The 22,690-nt window shown below is 47.6% G+C and overlaps 1 protein-coding gene across 1 annotated transcript in view; it reads left to right on the top strand.

The window, feature by feature from the left end:
- LOC148519687 (uromodulin-like) overlaps positions 1-22,395 on the top strand; it is a 79,667-nt gene extending 57,272 nt beyond the window's left edge. Inside the window, exons 14-16 of the mRNA XM_088476191.1 lie at positions 20,812-20,872; positions 21,107-21,237; positions 22,088-22,395. Of these exons, the coding sequence (XP_088332317.1) occupies positions 20,812-20,872; positions 21,107-21,237; positions 22,088-22,395 (500 nt within the window). The remainder of the gene's footprint in view (positions 1-20,811; positions 20,873-21,106; positions 21,238-22,087) is intronic.
- Positions 22,396-22,690: the final 295 nt, after the last annotated feature.

Here is a 22,690-nt window from a genome sequence, read left to right as displayed (position 1 = left end):
ATAGATGTGCTTTAAACTGTGGTGTCTGTGCCGCTGCTTTGTCGCTTGGTAACCAGTCAGCTCACTGCAACCTTTGGCCAATAATGTTGAAAACAATACTAAAAGCTGTGAGGTGGTCTAAATTGACTGTAAATGACGGGAAATTAATGTTATTGAGGTTAATAATACTCTAGGGAAAAAAAAAAGACCAATTTATGTGATTTTAGCTTTTTTTGTCAATTTTTGTAAAAAAATCCAAATCCAAATAAAATCCAAAGTCAGTCACCGCAGTTTGGCAAATCCAAATCCAAAGCCGGATGACGAATTAGGTCCGGCGCACATCCCTACTATACACATGAATATTTGTGAATATAATTCTGTTCCGATAAGAGCTGTCCTTTGCGTTGTGAGGACCTCCGGGTTTATGAACTAGGAGACCTACTGCGCATGTGCAAGCTGTAAGTGGGTCAGAGAATCATCCTTCCGATTCCTCTCAGGGGAATTCTGCGTAAAGTACCCCATAGGCTTCATTAGGCAACATCATCTATACAGTGGCGTACTAATAATCATATCACTGTGTTATAATAAAATCTATAGTGATACATAAAAGTAGTACCATAGCTGCATTGTGATGCAAGGAAAGTGGACAGTGAGATGCCAAAAAGGATTTGACCATATAAAAATGTGTACAAATTAAACAGGGCAAGCAGGTAAACCTGTTGGAAAATGTTCTCATGACACCACATTGTGTTGCAAAATCAATGCATATAATGTAATAATCTCAAAAAAAGGTTAAAAGTAAAGATACTGTGGGACTGATTCAGAGATGGGAGCAACTGCGTTTGCTCTTGTGTCTGTATATGCAAATGCTAGTATCAGTCCTTCCCCTGTTGTGTCTGAATGTACAAGGACTGAGACTCCCACTTTCAGCATCTCTGCACGCTCTAATACCGCCGGTGATTCTCTAGACATCACCATCTGCGCACTGTCACTCACACCAGTAACACCTGCACCAACCCTATGGCAGGGGCAGTTTTTTCGTCTGACTCTGGCCTCCTGTGGCTGTGAACGCAGCCGCTATCACTGACACGCCGATGACACTCCCATTACACAGACAACATTTGCCTGCACTTCTAACAATCTCCTAGTCACCGCCCATCAATTTTCTGCCCCGTTTCTGATACCGTCTGACCCAATCGCACCAGCACCTTTGTGCGTACACTCTGTGTAACTCATTCACAGTAGCAGAAAAATCGCTCAGCTAGATGAAGATCAGCATTAGGTGCAGATTGCATGCGGCTCAGTATCATTCCCAGTATGTGGAACTACAATAGGCATTACATTATCATTTAATGCTGTGACAAATAAACAATGACAAATTATTCACCACGTCTCTTCAATGTATGACTTAGCGATCTTGTTGTCCATAGAAGCTGAGAAGACATTCAACAAGATTGACTGGAGTTTCATGGCTGGGGTGCATGCTTCTCAATTGAAATAGCTGGGTGTTGTTCTTACTAGAGAGCTGAATCACCTATTTAGGCTAATTTTCTACTTCAGGGTCCATAGGGTATCCACAGGATACCTTGGGTATAGGTGTGACGTCAGTCATCGGGCACCATAGAGTTAAGCTTTCAGCCTCCCAGGATGCACTAGGGTCCCCCTCCTATACCCCGCCCCCGAGCCAGGGCACCTCAGTTTAGTTTGGTGCCCGGCCGGAGTCGGGTGCACCTGTTGGAGTGGGGGCTAAGAAGAGCCCCTGAAGCTTTCCTGTATGCAGCTGTGGCTGCACATCTGGATGTACAGCATGGACAGTCAGTCCTGACGTCCATGCTGTCTTCCCTACACCCCCGCTGGTACCAGAACGCCGGTACCGATCCGGGGATGCTGGTGAGCATCTGGGGTCACAGCTAGCGGTGACCCCAGATGTTCCGGACCATGGACGGATTCAAGGGGGACAACAAGGTAAGCAGCGGGGTCCCGCGGTGGGTCTCCGCTGTTACATGGTCCTGAGTCCCCAGGCAGGGGGCTCCCTGGGGACTGGCTGCAGCGTGGAGCCAGGTAAGAACCTGTGCTTCCACTACCCCCCTGGGACAGCGGACCGCAGCAGAGCGGTAGCACTGCGGCGTCCCGGGGGTTAAATGCATGCCAGGGGAGCGCGCCTTCCCTGTTGCACAGCCGGCGCCTCCCCCGCTGCACACAGCCCTCTCTGCACTCAGCCGACTGGCCCTGTGGCAGCGCTCCTCCCCCAGGCCAGCCTCCTCTCTGCTCCTCGGCGGCCATCTTCCTTGAACGCATGGTGAACGCTGCTGGATGCCTTGGAAGGAAGCATCTTGGTCTGGGTCCCCCCGCATACCTCTCCTCTGCTGTGGTCAGGTCTGTGTATGCAGCGCTGTGTCCTACCAGACCCTGTGTCTGCGTAGTTGAGTGATCAGCGCTGGTTAGTGCAGGAATTGATTTTCTTTGCATTGTATGTGACTGTGCTAGCGCTGCTGCCTGTATCTTCTATTCTGACTGTCAGCTTTATTACTGTCCCTGTTCTTTCTGCTAAGCCCTTGCGGTGCGGTGCTGCAGGGTGGTCTCTCACCTCTTTAAAATACAATTGGTGAGAGGGGTCACATACTTAGTACCATCATGTCTGAAAGTGATTTTCGTCTCCGGCTACAGTGTACTACGTGTAAAGTACCGTTAGCGGAGGGGGAGGGTAGCGCGGAGGGCCTCTGCCGGCATTGTTTGTCAATGGCGCGGCCTATTACGGTCACAGCACCGGTACAGGAGCCGCCCTGGGCTTGTTTCGCTCAGGCGCTTACAACCTTAGTGGGCCAGGTAGCTCCGCAGCCCGCGTTTACACAAATGGGTTTGTCCCAGCAGTCAGTGGTGTCGTCGCCCATGCAGGGTTTCCCAAGACAATTGGTGGTATCCCGCAGTCTCCCTATTTCCCCTCTCCCGGTTTCTCAGGAGCCGGTGTGGGTTAACTCCCTGACGAGTTCTGTACAGCACTTGTCGGATGTGTTGCAGGGGGAGACTGTGATGCGGCCACATAAACGGCTGGTGGCGTCTCTGTCGGCTCCTTATGAGGATGACGAAGGGACGTCTGATGATGGGGAGATTCTGGATCCTTACGATCAGGAACCTCTCCATACTAAGGACGCTGACGCTAGGTCCAAGGTATATATTCCTGGACTTATTCGGGCAGTCAGCACAGCCTTGTTGATTGAGGACGAAGTTCCCCCAGCTGCTAAATCCAAGTATGCCTTTTTTAAGGATGTGAAGGGTGACGCCACAGTCTTTCCTCTTTCGGGTCAGTTAATGGACCATTTAGAGGAGGCGTGGAAACAGCCTGGCAAACGATACCAGCCGCAGAGACGCCTGGCGGTGGCTTATCCGTTCGCGGATAATTATTTTGCTAAGTGGGAATCCCCTCCACAGGTGGATTCTCATGTGACACGTCTTGTCCGTAGTGCCACATTGCCGATGCCATCCATGTCCTCCCTTAAGGATGCTACAGACCGCAAGATGGAGATCTGCCTGAAGTCCGCTTATTCCCTTGCGGGGGGGGCAGCGCAGCCGGCTATGGCCATTTGCTGGGTGCCAGAGCGATGGAGCGCTGGGCGGATTCATTGGAGGCGTCCTTTGATTCCGACTGTCCGGCCGAACAAACGGAGTTGATTGGTAATCTCCGTGATTCGGCCACATATATCAACGAGGCTGCCTTAGACATTAGTACACTGGTGTCTCGAATTTCTTCAGCAGCGGTGGCTGCTTATCGCACCTTGTGGTTGCGATCCTGGAAGGCGGACGCTGACTCCAAAAAGGGTTTGGAGGCGTTGCCCTTTAACGGAGAAGTTCTCTTCGGTCCGGATCTGGACAAGATTGTGGCCACGCTGGCGGCAGCCAAATCGGCATGTCTCCCATCGGCCGCGGCTCCTTCTGGTTCAGGACCATCGTCCTTTCAGTCTTATAGGGCCCAGGGCAGGCCCAAATCACAGTCTTTTCCCTGACAGGCTGGTCCCAAAAAATCGGCCAAGCCTCGGAAGCAGACGTCCGGCCCCTAAGCCCGATGACAAGCCTGCGGCCTGACGGTCCGGGCCTCCCGTTGGGGGATCCCAAAGTGGGAGGCCGCCTTCTGCAGTTCGCCCGGTGTTGGTCGGTCACCACGACAGACACTTGGGTTCTCGAGGTGGTGTCCCACGGGTACGCCCTATCTTTCCGGCACAGACCCCCGGCTCGATTCTTCACCACGGGTCTACCATCAGACCGGAACAAGTCCACGGAGCTGCGGAAGGTTTTGCACACTATGCTCCAGGCTGGAGTTATAGTGCCTGTTCCACTCTCCCAGAGGGGCCAGGGTTTCTATTCAAATCTTTTTTTGGTGCAGAAACCCAATGGGTCGTATCGTCCGATTCTCAACCTCAAAGCTCTCAACAAGTCTTTGCGGTTGCCGAAGTTTCGGATGGAGACCCTGCGGTCCATCATTCTGGCGCTGGAACCTGGGGACTACATGGTGTCATTGGACATACAGGACGCTTACCTGCACGTCCCTATTCTTTTGCACCATCAACAGTTCCTCAGGTTTGCAATCCGCAGCGACCACTTTCAGTTTCGGGCGTTACCTTTTGGCCTGGCGACAGAGCCGCGTGTGTTCACCAAGGTGATGGCGGTCATGGTGGCTTCTCTGCGGCTGCAGGGAGTCCGCATGTTGCCGTACTTGGATGACCTGTTATTAGTGGCAGGATCTCCAGAGCTCCTTCTACGCCACTTGGACCTGACCATTGCGCTGCTGCAACGGCACGGCTGGTTAATCAACTGGCAGAAGTCCACTCTAATCCCGTCTCGGCGGATTTTGCACCTCGGAGCCTTATTAGACTTGGGACAGCAAAGGATCTTTGTGACGGAGGAATAGATCTCTGCTTTACAGTCGAGGGTGCGCAGTTGTCTGCACAGCCGCCGGGTGTCTCTACACTCGGCGATGAGGTTACTGGGTTCCATGGTGTCGGTGTTCGACATGGTGGAATATGCCCAGTTTCACTCCAGACCTCTGCAGCACCTAATCCTGTCCAAGTGGAACGGGCTGCCTCAGTCTCTAAAGTCCCAGACGATAGTGCTCACCCCGGAGGTTCGCCTGTCCCTTGCCTGGTGGTGGCAGACGACCCATCTCAGCAAGGGACGTCCGTTCTGGGTACCAAATTGGGTTCTGTTGACAACGGACACCAGTCTTCGGGGCTGAGGAGCAGTTTCAGGTCCACACTTGTTCCAGGGCAGGTGGACACCAACAGAAGTGGAGCTTCCAATAAATATCTTGGAACTCCGTGCGGTCTTCAATGCTCTCCAGCAGGCACATCGGGTTCTCCAGGGTCGTCCGGTGCAGGTCCAGTCAGACAACGCTACCACCGTGGCCTACATAAACAGGCAAGGAGGAACCCGAAGTTGGGCGGCTCTCGTAGAGGTGTCTCGGATCCTGGTATGGGCGGAGCGCAATCTTCCGGCCATATCAGCGGTCTTCATCCCGGGAGTGCTAAATTGGGAGGCGGACTTTCTAAGTCGCCAGGACGTTCATCCGGGGGAATGGTCCCTGCACCCGGACGTTTTTCAACTGCTGGTGGACAGGTGGGGTCTTCCAGAGATCGACCTCATGGCGTCCGGGCACAACAACAAGTTGCCGGTGTACGGGTCTCGCACAAGAGACGAAGAGGCGTCTCTGGTGGATGCTCTGTCCGTCCTGTGGACGTTCCGGTTCGCATACTTGTTTCCTCCGGTTTCCCTTCCACGGGTAATCCGGAAATTCGAACAGGAAGGAGGGACGCTCCTGTTGATAGCTCCCGTGTGGCCCAGACGGCACTGGTTCTCAGACCTTCAGGGTCTGTCCGTGGACAGTCCTCTGCGGTTGCTGCTATGACCGGACCTTCTGTCGCAGGGTCCTTGTCTTCACCCGGACCTGGCTCGGCTGTGTTTGACGGCGTGGCTGTTGAGACAGCCATGTTGAGGTCCAGGGGGTTTTCCAGCTCTGTGGTGCGTACCATGTTGCGAGCTCGGAAACCGTCGTCCGCGAGGATATACCATCGCGTGTGGCATACGTTCTTCCAATGGTGTCGACCGAGAGGTTATGCACCGTGGGAGTTTCGTCCGTCTAGGTTAATTGCCTTCCTACAAGCGGGACTAGATCATGGGCTTCGCCTTGCTTCGTTGAAGGTACAGGTTTCGGCCCTGTCTGTCTGGTTTCACCGTAGGATTGCTACAATCCCGGATGTGCGCACCTTTATGCAAGGTGTTGTCCGCATTCAGCCGCCCTTTGTTCCACCTGTGGCGCCTTGGGATTTGGCTGTGGTCCTGAGGGCTCTCCAGGGACCGCCGTTTGAACCACTGGGCTCAGTGGATCTTAAATGGCTAACAGCTAAGACTGTTTTCCTTCTGGCCATAGCTTCGGCCAGACGTGTTTCTGAGTTAGGGGCTCTTTCTTGTAGACCCCCTTTCTTGATTTTTCATGGGAACAGGGCAGTGCTCCGCACTCGGCCTGAATTTCTTCCCAAAGTTGTTTCCCAGTTTCATGTTAATGAGGAAATAGTTGTTCCGGCCTTTAACTCACCTGGCCTTTCAGTGAGTGAGGCCACTTTGGATGTTGTGCGGGCCTTAAGGACTTATGTTGACCGCACTAATTCGTCGGACGCCTTGTTTGTCCTCTATGGCTTCCGTAAAAAGGGTTGGCCTGCTTCAAAGCAAACTTTGGCAGCCTGGATCCGTATGGCTATTTCTGAAGCTTATCTTCATGAAGGTCTGCCGGTTCCTCCTTCTTTGAATGCTCATTCCACTAGGTCTGTGGGTCCTTCGTGGGCAGCTCGACGTGGTGCCTCTGCAGTCCAGATCTGCAAGGCTGCTACGTGGTCCTCTGTCCATACCTTCGTGAGGTGTTACAGGTTTGACACCTTCGCCTCTCAGGATTCTCCTTTCAGCACAGGAGCATCCCCACCCTTAAAGGATACTGCTTTGGGACATCCCCAAGGTATCCTGTGGATACCCTATGGACCCTGAAGTAGAAAATATGAGATATGGTAAGAACTTACCTTTGTTATTTCTATTTCTACGAAGTCCATAGGGTTCCACAGGACTCTGCCCTGTCGCACCTGTGCTGCAGATGGGCTTTGTTCTGGTCACCGGTTTTTCCGTCTCCCTCTGGTGAGAGTGTGATTCTTGTGTGCATCCAGATCTTCTTTCTCTCTTCCTTCTCTTCCTCCGGCCTATGGCTTGGTAACTAACTGAGGTGCCTTGGCTCGGGGGCGGGGTATAGGAGGGGGACCCTAGTGCATCCTGGGAGGCTGAAAGCTTAACTCTATGGTGCCCGATGACTGACGTCACACCTATACCCAAGGTATCCTGTGGAACCCTATGGACTTCGTAGAAATAGAGATAACAAAGGTAAGTTCTTACCATATCTCATATTTTACCCCTCTGCTGGCCAAAATACATTTAGATTTACAGTCCTGGAGAGCTAGACCCTTCTCATGGTTTGGGAGGATGGGTATCCTTAAAATGAACTCTTGCCCAAGATTCTCTACTAGAATCCTAGAATGATCCAGAGTGGATACAACAAGACAGATTGGGTACAGATTGAGAAACAGGCACTGACTATTACTATTTCCATAGCTCCATGGCTTCCCACCTATCCCAGTACCTTCCATACTACTTTAGGATCCACACTGTCTTGCTGGAAGTCTCTTAGAAAGAATCCTTCTATCTCCTCATTAGCCTCCACTTATATGTAATTTTTATCAAATGACCGTTTCACCCCCCTGGGGAAGATTTTAGAGCTTTCTAACATTGGTTTGATGTGGGTATTTTCCAAGTTGGACAGCTGATGAGTGAGGGCATAATTATGCCCTTTCAAGACGTGTGTGATAAGTGGAATTTATCTTTGGGAGATAACTGGCATTATCTACAGGTCTGCCATTTCCTACAATTTCTAGGAACCTCAGGCGCATTACATATGGCTTTATGCTTTTTGAGCACCTTTGTGCCAGCCCTACTGCTCTGACTCATGCTGTAACCCTGATATCTCGGATGATGCTATTCATTCCACAATTTACTAAAATCCGAGACCGGGAGATTGGCGATGAATTGGGGGTGGATAACTGGGAAAAAATATTCAGTTTAGTTTATGCTTTCTCTTCGATGGCCTCATTTATCAATGAGTTTTATCACTTAAAACGAGTGATGAAACTCGTTGCGTTTGATAAATGGTGCTTCAGCTAATCAGCTAGCAACTGTCATCTGTTTGAAAAATTACAGTTGGGAGCTGATTGGCTGGAGCACCATTTACCATACACAATAATTTTTAACACTCGTTGTGAGTGATAAAACTTGTTGATAAATGATGCCCCTAGTGTTTGGGTTCTACTTGTTTCCCCTATGCCGGGCGTCGGGATGTCGGTGGGTGGGTAATGATAGGCGTTGGGATTTTGACGCCTATCATTATTCCCATGTCGGGATTTCACAGTCGGGAAGCCGTCGGTCGGCATTTCAACCGCCGGCTTCCTGACCGCATACCCTTGAGAGTGGTGGTTGTGGCTGATAAGTCCCGTGGCCACCACACCAGCATCATGTGGTAGGTGGGCTCAACGGTGCCCTCTAGTGGCCAGTGCCCTAGGCAGCTGCCTAAACCTGCCTAATGGTAGCACCAGGATTGACTACACTAACCAAAACTCCATAATATTACTTCATAGGAGCTCATAGGAATCATATTTTATTTTCAGTTATACATGTTGGGGCCTCATATGTTCAGTCGTTTATTGAATGATAATGTATCCTTTAAGCTGTCCTTACTTTATAAGCAGTTATATAAGGTTGGATACATTCGAATACCTGTCGCACACATATATACAAGTGTCACATATTAAATTCATCCGTGCAGTCTCCTGGTGCCTTCAAGTTACATCACATTGCAACTAAGGGCCAGATTCAATTAGCCACGAAAAAATAAAAACAAATTGCGAAAACAGACATTTTTCATAAAAAACAGTCAAAGTTTTCTCCATGTTATGGTGCATACACACGTAGCGATCAGCCAGCGATACGATATCACTGTCTGATCGTCAGGCACCCTCCCTGGTGTGCTGGATGATCGATATCCATCACTCAGCACACCACATACTTACCGATGACTATAGCGAGCCACGATCAACGATCATGGGTCCCTATAGTAACCTGCTTGAAATCTTTCTTAAATCTTTGGTGTAATAAAGCAGCCAGTGGCGTAACTATGGAGGGTGCAGGGGGCCCGGCGGCTATGGGGCCCGGCGGCTTAAGGGGCCTGCTGGCCCAGCGATCGCACCCCCTGCACTTTCCATATGCCGGGCGCCCGCTGAGATTGTGTTACCAGCGGACGCCCGACTCCTACTCAAACCCCCGGCGGAAGCCGGAGGACGGAGCTCACTCCGTATTCCGGGTCCCGCAATGCACTATGGGAGTGACGTCATGACGTCACTCCCATAGTGCCGAGGAGCGGACGCCGGGGACGGAGCTCAGGAATGAGCTCCGTCTTCCGGGTCCCGCAGTGCACTATGGGAGTGACGTCATGACGTCACTCTCATAGTGCCAAGGAGCGGGCGACGGGGCCGTCGGCGGCTTCACAGGAGCGGGGATAAGGTAAGTTTTTTTTTGTTTGTTTTGTGTGTGCGCACGCGCCCGTGCGCGTGGGGGGAAGTTACTGGGATCTCACTACTGGGGGCATTACAGAGGGCTCACTACAGGGGGCAGCTACTGGGGGCATTACAGGGGGCTCACTATTGGGGGAAGCTACAGGGGGTCACTACTGGGGGCAGCTACAGGGGTCTCACTACTGGGGCAGCTACTGGGGGCAGCTACAGGGGGTCGCTACTGGGGGCAGCTACAGGGGCTCACTACTGGGGGAAGCTACAGGGGGTCACTACTGGGGGCACTACAGGGGCTCACTACTGGGGCAGTTACTGGGGTCTCACTACTGGGGGCAGCTACTGGGGGTCACTACTGGGGGCAGCTACAGGGGGTCACTACTGGGGGCAGCTACAGGAGGTCACTACTGGGGGCAGCTACAGGGGGCTCACTACTGGGGGCAGCTACACAGGGCTCACTATTGGGGGCATTACAGGGGGCTCACTACTGGGGGCAATTACAAGGGGCTCTCTACTGGGGGCACTACAGGGGCTCACTACTGGGGCAGTTACTGGGGTCTCACTACTGGGGGCAGCTACTGGGGGTCACTACTGGGGGCAGCTACAGGGGGTCACTACTGGGGGCAGCTACAGGAGGTCACTACTGGGGGCAGCTACAGGGGGCTCACTACTGGGGGCAGCTACACAGGGCTCACTATTGGGGGCATTACAGGGGGCTCACTACTGGGGGCAATTACAAGGGGCTCTCTACTGGGGGCATTACAGGGGGCTCATTACTGGGGGCAACTACAGGGGGCTCACTACTGGGGGCACTGCGTAAGGGGCACCATTACAGTGGGCATTGCATAAGGGGCACCATTACAGTGGGCATTTAATGTTTTAGGGGAACTACTGTGGTTATTGTGTAAGACCTAAGTTAGGGGGGCCCTTAAAAATGTTGCTATGGGGCCCAAAAAGTTCTAGTTACGCCCCTGAAAGCAGCAGTCACATGAGTTTGTAAAACAAAAGGTTAATCATAAGTTACTGACCGGTCTGTCTAAAGATGATTTAAATCTCACGCACTTTTGTGCCGGTGCTGGCTATGGATTTTATGGGAAATTGATGTTAACTGTACTTAATTTGAAAGATCTAAATCATACAAACTCAGTAAAATCTCCCCCTGGCACTCCAGAAATAAATAAATAAATAATGAACATAGTCAATATTACTTTCTTCCACACTGGTGTAGTTGTATCCCAATCACACAAATTATTCTCTTTAATGGATTCCCTCCAGATAAAAAAACATCATGTTCCCTCTTCAAATCAGTTGTAATCACTCTCATGTAGAGTTAGCATGTGAATAAAACATATAAGGAAGGGAAAAATGGTGTAATAACATTTTTAATATATTACAACAGAATACAATGAAGATGATTTATTGAGATGATTGACATGTTCTCCAAAAATGCAGAAATAAAGGCATTTACCAACAGTGCTTTTAGAACTATTAGCAACAGTAGTTACCAGTTCTATAGCGCTTGATGTTATTTAGTCCAAAATGAGTCCTAGGTCCCCTCCTGGATATTTAAGCCACAGCCAGGATAATGTCCTCTTTCAAATCCTGTGGGTAGCACAATCTCCGGCCAACGCGTTTCCACCCGTCCTCGGGTCTTTTTCAAGGCAAATGAGCATAAATGTATCCATTCACTTAATGTCCTTAAATACAAAATATGGTGGGAGACAGTTACTCTGGAGAAGTACATATTTCACCAGATTAACCCTAAGGGACTTCAGATTAATAAAGTTGCCTCTTTTTCTACATCAACAGAACAGTTTCAATGAGAATGGGAAAGGATTATAAGGATTGCTTTTTTTCTATGATTAATCTAATCATTGAGGAGAGATTTAATCAAGTTGGATGAGGAGATATCTGTCACAAGCCGCTGCAATGAGAACACAGGGCGAGGCATCACCGGGCAATCGTTCGCTGAACTCCTCCCCATCAGCTGTCCATCATCCTTGGTGTGTCCTGTGGCTATTTCCTGCTGGTGCGAATGCTGCTCCAGTGCTGGTGTTTCTGGTTTTGGTATTGTCTCATGTTATCCAGTCGAGTACCCAGTTCTCCTGTCAGCCTTTGTTACCTGCCATTTGTGTCACGGACCGCATATCCACGCTCTGCTGTTTGTGTCATCCAGGAAGCACAGACAGCAATCAGTGTCCAGAGTGTGCAGTTCTGCGTCCAGCTGCTTGTGTCAACAGGCAGCACAACTGCACTCCAGCATCCAGCTGCTTTTGTCAACCCGGTGGCACAGGCTGCACTTCAGCGTTCAGCTGCTTGTGTCAACCCCGCGGCACAGGCTGCACTCCAGCGTCCAGTTGCTTGTGTCAACCCGGTGGCACAGGCTGCAATCCAGCATCCAAAGTACGCACTCCAGCGTACCACCTCTTTTGTCAACCTGGCAGCACAGGCCGCAACCCAGCATCCAAAGTTCGCAACCCAGCGAACCACCATCTGTATCAACCCAGTGGCACAGGTCCTTCATCAGACCACCACAGCCAAGGCTGCTGCAGGGCCCAAAGGCCGCATCTTGTTCTATGGCCCACATGCCACAGCTTGCCAAGGTTTATCAGCCCACAAGGCTGCTGCATGGCCCAAAGGCTACATCTTGTTCTACAGCCCACAGGCCACAGCTTGCCAAGGCTGCTACATGGCCCAAAGGCCGCATCTTGTCCTATGGCCCTCAAGCCAAGGCTCACCAGCCCTCAAGGCTGCTACACAGCCCAAAGGCCGCATCTTGTCCTACGGCCCTCGGGCCACGACTAGTCAAAGACTTACCAGTTTGCAAGACTGCTGCTTAGTCCAAAGGCTACATCAACTTCTCCAGCCCTTGGGCCACAATTAGTTAAAGCCTACCAGCCCTCAAGGCTGCTCCATGGCTGCAGCTAGCCAAGTGTTCCAGCCCTCAAGGCTGTTGTGGGACTATGGCCCTCATTCAGACCCACTCGCAAGCGGGCGCACGTACGTTAGGCGTACGTACAAAAATATTTAAATTCAATGGCTCGCTCGTATTTTCGTTCGCATCTAAAATTCCTCCCTAAACTCTGACGACCCCTCCTCTAACTAACGAGCGTACGAAATAGCGAGCGTACATCCCCGAAATGGCTTGAAAGGAACGCACGCACACGTATAAACAGGAAGTGGCCTTGTCAGATGTCGATTACCTGCTCCTTTATTCTGCCTACCTCCATCAATCGTATCATGCCAATCAATGTATCAATTAGCTTAATTGTTTGTTTTTTTTCAACACAATGCAAGAAACTTTACTCTTGTCCGTGTTTGTGTTTACCCGCAGAATACGTACGGATGAAACATTCGCTTTTATTGTTCAAAAAACATGTGAACCACAATTAAACAATTGTACTATTGCTGTGGATCCCCGCATATTTCCCTGGGTTCATTTCTTTATTTAAATTTGCTTACGCATGTCACTGCATCAAGCCTATCATAACTCTCCAGAGATTTCTGGCCCTGTCGAACACATGACTCATACACTAACCACTAAAATTGCTCCTGTTAATTTCCAAAATACATTAGCCAATCAGAAAATTTTTACACACTTTATCAAAAATGATTTTTAAGAAAAACACCATTGCCATCATGAGAGCCACCGCATTCACCAGGCGTGAGCTGCTGGTGCTTACGGAGGTCATGGATCGCCGGATCACCAGCCAGCCTCAACCCATGACCAACCGGCAGAAGCGCTCCGCGTATGCGGAGGTACGGTCCCGCCTGCGGTCCTTCGGCTCACGCCGCAACATCGGGCAGCTGGAGCGCAGGTGGTCCGACCTGCAACGGCGAACGCCCCGCTTGCTGGCATGCTTTCGCATGCAGATCCTGGCAAGTAAGTGTTATGTATTGTGGTTTTGATGTTTGTGTTTGTGGGGCAAACTGCGTGTGCATGTTTTCCTGTCTGTTCTATTTATTATTTGTACTCATATCTGCGTGTGCATGTTTTCCTGTCTGTTCTATTTATTATTTGTACTCATATCTGCGTGTGCATGTTTTCCTGTCTGTTCTATTTATTATTTGTACTCATATCTGCGTGTGCATGTTTTCCTGTCTGTTCTATTTATTATTTGTACTCATATCTGCGTGTGCATGTTTTCCTGTCTGTTCTATTTATTATTTGTACTCATATCTGCGTGTGCATGTTTTCCTCTCTGTTCTATTTATTATTTGTACTCATATCTGCGTCTGCATGTTTCCCCTCTATTTCTGTTTTTTTAATTCTACTGCTATTTTTTTTTTTTTTAGTTTTTGTTTTTTTTGTTTGGTTGCCCGGATTTGTCCATAAACTAAACGCAATTTCTTTGACATATTTTAGGGGGACAGCCAAGACTCCGCCGTCAACGTCCGTTCAGACGGCGTTCCCGCCCACTCTCCCCAACCCCCAGCCAACACTCCACCCCAAATCTTTCCCCTATTCCCCACTCCTCCCCATCCTTCCCAGACCCTCTCCCGGAAATGTCGGGCCTCCTTCCCCTCCGTCCCACTTCCCCCTCTCCTCCACCCACCCCTCTTCCAATTACCCCCTCCCCGGAGTCCACCATAACTCCGCCCCATTCTTTGGGGAATGACGGATCCTCCGAGGAGGATCATGGAGGTTTGGCCGGAGCTCCCGATTTGTCTCCCGGTATGTTTTTTTTATTTTTTTTTTAAAGCACAAACTGTTTGTATGTAATCATGTGTCGTGCCTTTCTTCGTGTTTTTGTGGCTTGACTTTTGTTGATTGTGAAGGTTTGCCTTTACCTCTTCCTGGTGATTTAAGCATACACATATCATACCTGTGGGAATTTGTACCTAGGCCTTGTATTTTTGCCAGCCCACCCTTTTTATTTTTGTTTTTGGGTTTAGGAGTGATTTGGTTTTTTTTTTTAATTTTTCTGTGGATTCCCTATTGTTGTATTAACCCACACACTTTTCTCACCCACAGAGGAACAGAGGCGTCGGCAAGAGGTGGCGGATGTTGTGGGGCACATGCGCCAACATGTAATCGGCCTTCTGGTGGCCCTCGACCGGCTGTCTGGCCTCCTTCGGCATTAGTTTTTTTTTTTGGGTTCTATTTTCCAAATAAATTTATTCAGACAAATATCCGTTGTGGCTCATTTTTAAAAACCAAAACCAAGATAGTTTAGCCTGACATAAGTAGACTGTTCCTGCAAGGATTTCCCATTTTTAAAAGTTAGATTGTGTTTTGTCTTTGTATGTCAAACAGACACCAGAAACACATAACAGTAACAATGTCATTTCCCTTTTTGGGTGTAGTGTCAATTACAGATTTCTACATTTTCCAGGTTCCTACTTGGTGCGCAAGCTGCTTAGGCCAATCTTACAAATCCCAAGGTTGGGCCAGGCTTCCTTTTGGTGTGGATTGGGAAGCTGAAAACATATTTCAGTTTTGCTCAACTGGCGTCAGTACTGGTTTACCCCTTAGTCAAATGTAACTTGTGTTAACCTGGTTACACTTGCTGTTAACGTCCCAAAAAAGGAAGACCATTTCACTCTTCAAACATTTATTTACAACATAACAGAGAAAACAAATTGGTCACTCCCAAAAAAAATACACAGTGATAAATTCAAATACAACACATACCAAGAAATAATTAAATAAAAACACAAAATCAAGAACTGGTTGACGAAGGACCATGCCAACATGATTCCACAAACATGGCGTTGCGATATGGGTTCCAGAATATATGCCCAAAAGGACCAGATCCAGGTTTGGTAAGGGTAGCAGGAAGTAGTGAGCATTGGAGTGCCAAAGATTATGTGAACAAACAGAAGATGGTGAGAAAAATAAAAATAAATTAGATGTTCGCCAAAAAACACAAACACATTAGGTATAAACACTGGAGTTTTGTTCAAACTTACCTAAAAAATCTGGCCACCACATCATCGCGTATGGCCCCCCCACATACTGACCTTCGACCAACCTCGGGGGGGCCATCCTCAGGTAAGGCATCCTCTGGCTGCATTGGGACACCACTCCTTATGGCAATGTTGTGAAATATCCCACACAGGACCACAATTTTCGACACCATATCCGGCACATACATGAGCTCGCCACCAGAGCGGTGGAGGCATCTGAATCGGCCTTTTAAAAGGCCGATACAGCGCTCCACCACTTGCCTGGTGGCTGTAAGTGCGGAATTATACGCACTTTGTGGCCCTGGTGTGGGAGCCAAATAAGGAGTGAGCAGCCAGGACATGCAAGGGTATCCACTGTCTCCTGTGAACAAAAATAGACCACATCAGGAACACTGTGTATCAAGCTTAACATTGTTATGTACTAAAGGTCTCCACTTACCCAGAAGCCACGCATCACCAGCTTGTAGGTTGGTTAATTTCTGCCATATCCCTGATTGCCGGATGACGAAGGAGTCATGAGCACTTCCGGGTAATTTAGCATTCAGGGACAGGATCTGGAGGGAGGCATCACATACCACCATTACATTCAGGGAGTGATAGTGTTTCCTGTTTCTAAATATGGCCTCCAGCCGTGCTGGAGGCTGAAGTGGTATGTGAGTACCATCCACAACCCCTATGATGTGTGGGAAGCCAGCTATTTGGTAAAAATTGGCCTTGGCCACACTAAGGGCACCCATATCCAAAGGCATTTTAATAAAATGATGGAGGTGCTTGAAAAGTGCCTCCATCACTGCCCTCAGGATCCGGGAAAAGGAGGATTGGGAGATGCCCGCCACTATTCCCACCGTTGTTTGAAACGATCCTGAGGCACAGAAATGTAACACCGCCATAAATTGCATCAGTGGTGGTATTGCTGTTGGACTGTCAATTTGCCGCTCAAGATCACTTTCTATTAATGAGAGAGTGTCTATGATGATTTTGGGAGGTAGACGGTAGCGTCTTAAAACCTCATCATCGGGCATTCCAAAAAGGGTGACACGTGTTCGAAATATCTGGGGCCTTGCATGCCTACGATGCCTACGCCTGGGACGAGTTTGAGGTTGGTCGTCTTCCGGGAGCAGGGCCAGAACAATTCGCCCCAGATCTACCTGAAATTCAAAGTTTACAATGTAAGGCTTTTGACCCACCCCAAAAGTAACAAAAAACAACTTAGCTTTCTGATACCATCCATAGCTGCTTACATGCCGGGGTATTGTCATGATACGTATAAACTGTAAAAAAGCCAACAATGAGACTTCAAAAATTTAGAGGGTGTTTTTTTTGTTTAAAAATTGTTGCAAGCCAACACAGAAAATAGCGGAAACACACATTTGGCCATCGATGAAAACGACATTGCACACCGTACGTCAAATAGGGTTCAAATGGACCCAAAAAATGGAAAATGGAAAAGCAAAACTGGATTATATGATGAATAAGCCGTCAAAAATGCGGTAATTAATTCGCAAATGCAAGTCGCTACACCAACAGTCAAAAATGCGGTAATTAATTCGCAAATGCAAGTCGCTACACCAACAGTCAAAAATGCGGTAATTAATTCGCAAATGCAAGTCGCTACACCAACAGTCAAAAATGCAGTAATTAATTCGCAAATGCAAGACAAAAAATGGACTTACCCAACTCGAATATATAAGATTTCCACAAAAAACTTCTTTGGGTCCGAAAACCAAAAAAAACTAAAAAAGATGAAATGAGTGTTAAACAAATTAACGAACCACAAAACAGAAGAATACACCAATTGGCCACAAATTTGAATGCACAAAACTTACCAAATCAGCAAAGGATGTGGAAAAAATGAAAAAAATGCGAACGGAAAAACCAAAGAAATGTAGCAAAAACAAACAAAAAACCAACTCTGCCAAATCCTCCAACCGCAAACAACCAAATCCAAACCACTTAACCGACAACACTCCAACAACCCCACCTCGACTCCACACACACCAAGCCATAAATAGTGTTTATTTTCCCGCACAAATTAAGGATGAATCATAGGGACGCACAATCAATGATGCGGCCGCAAACTAAGGACGCATGTATAAATACGTCACGAAATCACATAGAATTTCTGGATGATTTCATGCTGGAAGCAGAGACATGGCTTCAAACCAGGGAAACAATGGTCAAAATTGCGGCGGTAAGGCCTTCATGCATTTTGTGTCAATGATTCTTTTAAAACATAATATTGTGCAAGTTGTGAAGTGGCTAAATCTGCATATTTACCCAAATAGGTGAGGAGGATGACATGGAAGAGACTGCTGGCCCCAGTCAACCCGCCAAAGCTGGCAAAAAAAAAAGGCAGCCACATTTCACAAGCAGGAGATGGAGGTTTTGATCCAGAAGTGCGTTGACATCCTGCCCCAGGCAGCCAGGAATATGAGCCAAAGCCAGAAGTGGAGAATGTGGGAGGAGGTCGCCGTTGCTGTCAATAGGGTGGGTGATTATGTCCGTCTAGCCCGGGATGTCAAACGGCGGTAAGTAAACACTTTCCCATCCTATAAACAAACCCCATTGTAAAAAAAAGGATAATGGTTCCAATTTCATTCCACAGATGGGCAGACTTCAAATATCGTCTCAAACAAAAACTTGCCGACAGGGCTAGGCATGCAAGGGGGACAGGTGGGGGTCCCACCCCTGTGTCATTGGAGTTGACAGACTTAGAAGAGATGGCACAGGGGTGTGTGCAGGCTGTGGAGGTGTTTGGCGTGTCCAACATGGATACGGACATGCCAGACTTTGCGGCTCCTCATGTTGGCCAAGGTAAGTCTTGTGATGTCACCAACTCAGAAATGCTATTGTGCCAATATGTAGATTCTAATGTGAGTCTTTTCTCCAATTTCCTAACAGAGACAGAGGCGGATGAGTCTGCTCCAGAGGGGAGCCTTGGGCGCAGAATTTCTGCTGGCTCTGCAGGGGAGGAACCAGTACATCCGGCTGAGGACCCTGCAGAAGCCAGTCCAGGGCGTGCCCCCTCGCAGGCAGTGGGCCTCCTCACAGAACTCAATTTTAAATCGGATTGCCATACGGAGATTCTGCAGAGGATGGACGCCAGTCTGCTACGGGTGGCTGAGGCCCTGGAGCAAAATGCTGCGGCCAACGTGACCATTGGTCAGGCCCTGGCGGAAAATACCAGGGCCAACATCCGCATCGCCGATGCCCTGGAGCAGCTCGTTCGCCAGCACATGGTGGAGCCGACCTCCCTTCCTGCCGGAACATCCGGATCCTCCACCTCTGGCACAACATCAGCCAATCCTCCAAATGTGCCTAGCCCTGTGCCTAGTCCAGAGGCCACAACATCTGCCTCTGGACAGGCCAGCCCGATGGCATCCCGGACCCGGTCTGGCGCCCACCCTCACCCAGCCAAACGGGCGAGAAAACGGTGACAGCAATGGCGACTTTTCCCACACTCCTTCTGTGCTTGGCTCATATTCCTTTCTGGTCAAAACTTCCCTCTCCTTTCTTGTGAAATGTTTTTAAATTTTGTATTTACGCTTATGTTAGTAGTTATGTTATTTTTTTTTTTGGATCAAATATCTTGGCCACAAAAAAAGGCAATACAATATTAGGCCAATTTGTTTGTGTGTAAACAATAAATTAAAAACAAAACACTGACATTGTATTGTGACATTATTGTACAAATGGGTTACATTTAATCCTGGCCTTAAACGCAAAAACTGACCCTCTTTAAAAAAAAAAAAGGCCTCTTTAAGGAACGTTTAAAAAATCACATAGCGATGCAAATTCCACAGTAAACCAAAAAAAAGGGGAGCAAATTAAAAGATGATGACATTATTGTTACAATAGGCCATAACCACCAAATTGTGGCCAAAATAAAACCCCAAAAATGTACGCTAATTGATTGTGTAATCATGACATTAGCAGCTCTGATTTCCACCTGCATACGCTTTTGTGCTATCCCAAAAAACTGCTTTCCAAACACATACCAAGCTGGATTTCAATCCAACACTAATTACTTTACTGACCAGCCGCGATTAATCGCTGCACCATCGTGGAGTCCCGGGACGGAGGAGAAGGCCATCGCCAATGTGGTCGAGTAATCCTGACCCTAAGCTGTGCGAGCATTTTGAAGGGAAAGCGGATGTTTCAGTGACGTATGAGACGATCCGAACACATTTGACGTTCGCATCTGCTAATGTATGTACGCCCCAAAAACGCCTCGCCACGCCTGCGTTTTTTCATCTCCACCCCCGTCAACACCCAAAAACGCCCTGTTCTGTCAATCACATTTGACATGTCACTTCCTGTACGCTATTTTAGGAACGAGAGAAAAAAAGTTCGCAATCTGCCGTACGCACATGCGCAGTGTAACACCGACGCATGCGCGGTTAGTCAACATCGGAACGCAACGAGCGTACTGTTGTTAACGTGCGGCTCTGAATGAGGGCCTATATCCTCTATAGAAAAGACCCATTTTTTTAACAATATCTATGTATAAGGAGCTAATCAGCCCTTTCCAAGATATGAAAGAATTTAAGGAATTGGAAGAGAGAATTGAACATAGCATTAAGAGAAATTAATGTATTCTTATAGACCATAAAATTAAAAAGTCCAATAGGGACAAAATAGAGGTGAGTATGGGAACCCCTGACAATAATAATGCAAATATGGAAATGTCATCCAATCTAAGTGAGAGTTCTAACAGAACTATAAAAAAAATTATCTGTTGCTATGTCTCATGGTTGTAATACTTCTGTGGGGAATAATTATAAGAAGGACAAAAGATAAAGGTTTTAGACCCCCCAAAAAATTAAAAGAAATCAGAGACATCATTAAAATGGACCGATAGAAAACCAAAATAGGTATAGCCATGAAGATCCAAGACCTACTGTATTGCACATTTGGAAGGAAGGAATACCAGTAGAAGGTATCCAAATCAAACCCACAGTAAAAGGTTCAGTAACATAGATTGGAGTCCAGAGTGGAGAAGAATGAAAAGAGTCCACTTTGGAAGCCATTCTGAAAGATATTCAGGTGGCAGCTCTTTACAACATTTGCTTCCCCTTAGGAATAGATATTTGCCCCTTAGTGATATCAGAAATGAAAACTCCATACTTTTTTTAGGTATGGTAAGTCATGCATACCCTCCAAGATAGTCCCTTACAAGTATAAAAGAAGAGAAAGTCGATCTTACAGAACAAAAGAAGAAAAAATAAGAGGAAAAAGAATGGAAGAAATTTTAACATTAACTCCTTGAATACTCCACAAGAAACTGATATAGATAGGAAAAAAGTTAAAATCTTCAAAATCAGTAACCACAAATTAACAAGGTATGAGACTTCAGTACTTGAAAAGGATTTAAAATATGCCCCTTCACATAATATCAATACGTTTTCCACCTTTATAGATATACATAATTTTATGAGAAAATTATCTTTAAGGAATTGTTTCCTTATGGAGGAATTAGAAGAGGGCAATTAATGTAGAGAGATTTAATCTAATACAGTAGGTAAATAAATGTTTTATCCATCCCACATAAAGGGTACATTTATGTATACTTTTAGTGCCCTTGTCCAGGAAGATATAAACAATCTGGAGGGGAAAAATGGGAAATTAAATCTCACATTCAAGGAGAGATCGGCCTTAAAATATCTTCAAACTAATACTAATTTAATCATCAAACCCGCTGATAAAGGTGGGGGGTGGTGGTTATGGATACGGTGTGGTACAAGTTAGAGGTCAACAAATTACTTGAAGGCCATACCACCTATTATAAGTTGAGATCAGATCCCACCAACAATATTTTGAAAAAACAGGGCAAGCAGGTAAACCTGTTGGAAAATGTTCTCATAACACCACATTGTGTTGCAAAATCAATGCATATAATGTAATAATCTCAAAAAAAGGTTAAAAGTAAAGATACTGTGGGACTGATTCAGAGATGGGAGCAGCTGCGTTTGCTCTTGTGTCTGTATATGCAAATTCTAGTATCAGTCCTTCCCCTGTTGTGTCTGAATGTACAAGGACTGAGACTCCCACTTTCAGCATCTCTACACGCTCTAAAACCGCCGGTGATTCTTTAGACACCACCATCTGCGCACTATCACTTGCACCAGTAACACCTGCACCAACCCTATGGCAGGGGCAGTTTTTTCGTCTGACTCTGGCCTCCTGTGGCTGTGAACGCAGCCGCTATCACTGACACGCTGATGACACTCCCATTACACAGACAACATTTGCCTGCACTTCTAACAATCTCCTAGTCACCGCCCATCAATTTTCTGCCCCGTTTCTGATACCGTCTGACCCAATCGCACCAGCACCTTTGTGCGTACACTCTGTGTAACTCATGCATAGTAGCAGAAAAATCACTCAGCTAGATGAAGATCAGCATTAGGTGCAGATTGCATGCGGCTCAGTATCATTCCCAGTATGTGGAACTACAATTGGCATTACATTATCATTTAATGCTGTGACAAATAAACAATGACAAATTATTCACCATGTCTCTTCAATGTATGACTTAGCGATCTTGTTGTCCATAGAAGCTGAGAAGACATTCAACAAGATTGACTGGAGTTTCATGGCTGGGGTGCTGGGACACTTGGGATTGGGTCCTGTCTGCTACCAATGCATACTCTCACTTTACCACTCTCCCTCTGCTAGAAGTAGAGTCAATGGCTTCCTCTCTAGCTCCTTTGACATTAATAATGGTACTAGACAGGGATACCTGCTATCTACTAAGTTGAACCCTGATAAATCAGGATATATATTACAGGATAAGGAGTACAAATTGGCCCACTTTGAAGATGATTATGAATCCGCTAATCTCCCTACCAAACCTGCTGGATGAGTTTAGGATATTTGGTGACCTTTCTAATTTCAAGGTCGACTATTCCTAGTTGATTGCCCTGAACATCTAAGTATCCCCTCAACTGATAGTTGGCCTTAAGACTGCCTTTCCCTTCACTTGGCATGCTTCTCAATTGAAATAGCTGGGTGTTGTTCTTACTAGAGAGCTGAATCACCTATTTGAGGCTAATTTTACCCCTCTGCTGGCCAAAATACATTTAGATTTACAGTCCTGGAGAGCTAGACCCTTCTCATGGTTTGGGAGGATGGGTATCCTTAAAATGAACTCTTTCCCC

The sequence above is a fragment of the Taudactylus pleione genome, unplaced genomic scaffold (assembly GCF_031769625.1).
Source record: "Taudactylus pleione unplaced genomic scaffold, aTauple2 ptg000184l, whole genome shotgun sequence".
NCBI classification, from domain to species: Eukaryota; Metazoa; Chordata; class Amphibia; order Anura; family Myobatrachidae; genus Taudactylus; species Taudactylus pleione.
Note: the sequence above shows the minus strand (reverse complement) of the source record. Positions and strands in the feature narration are given on the sequence as shown.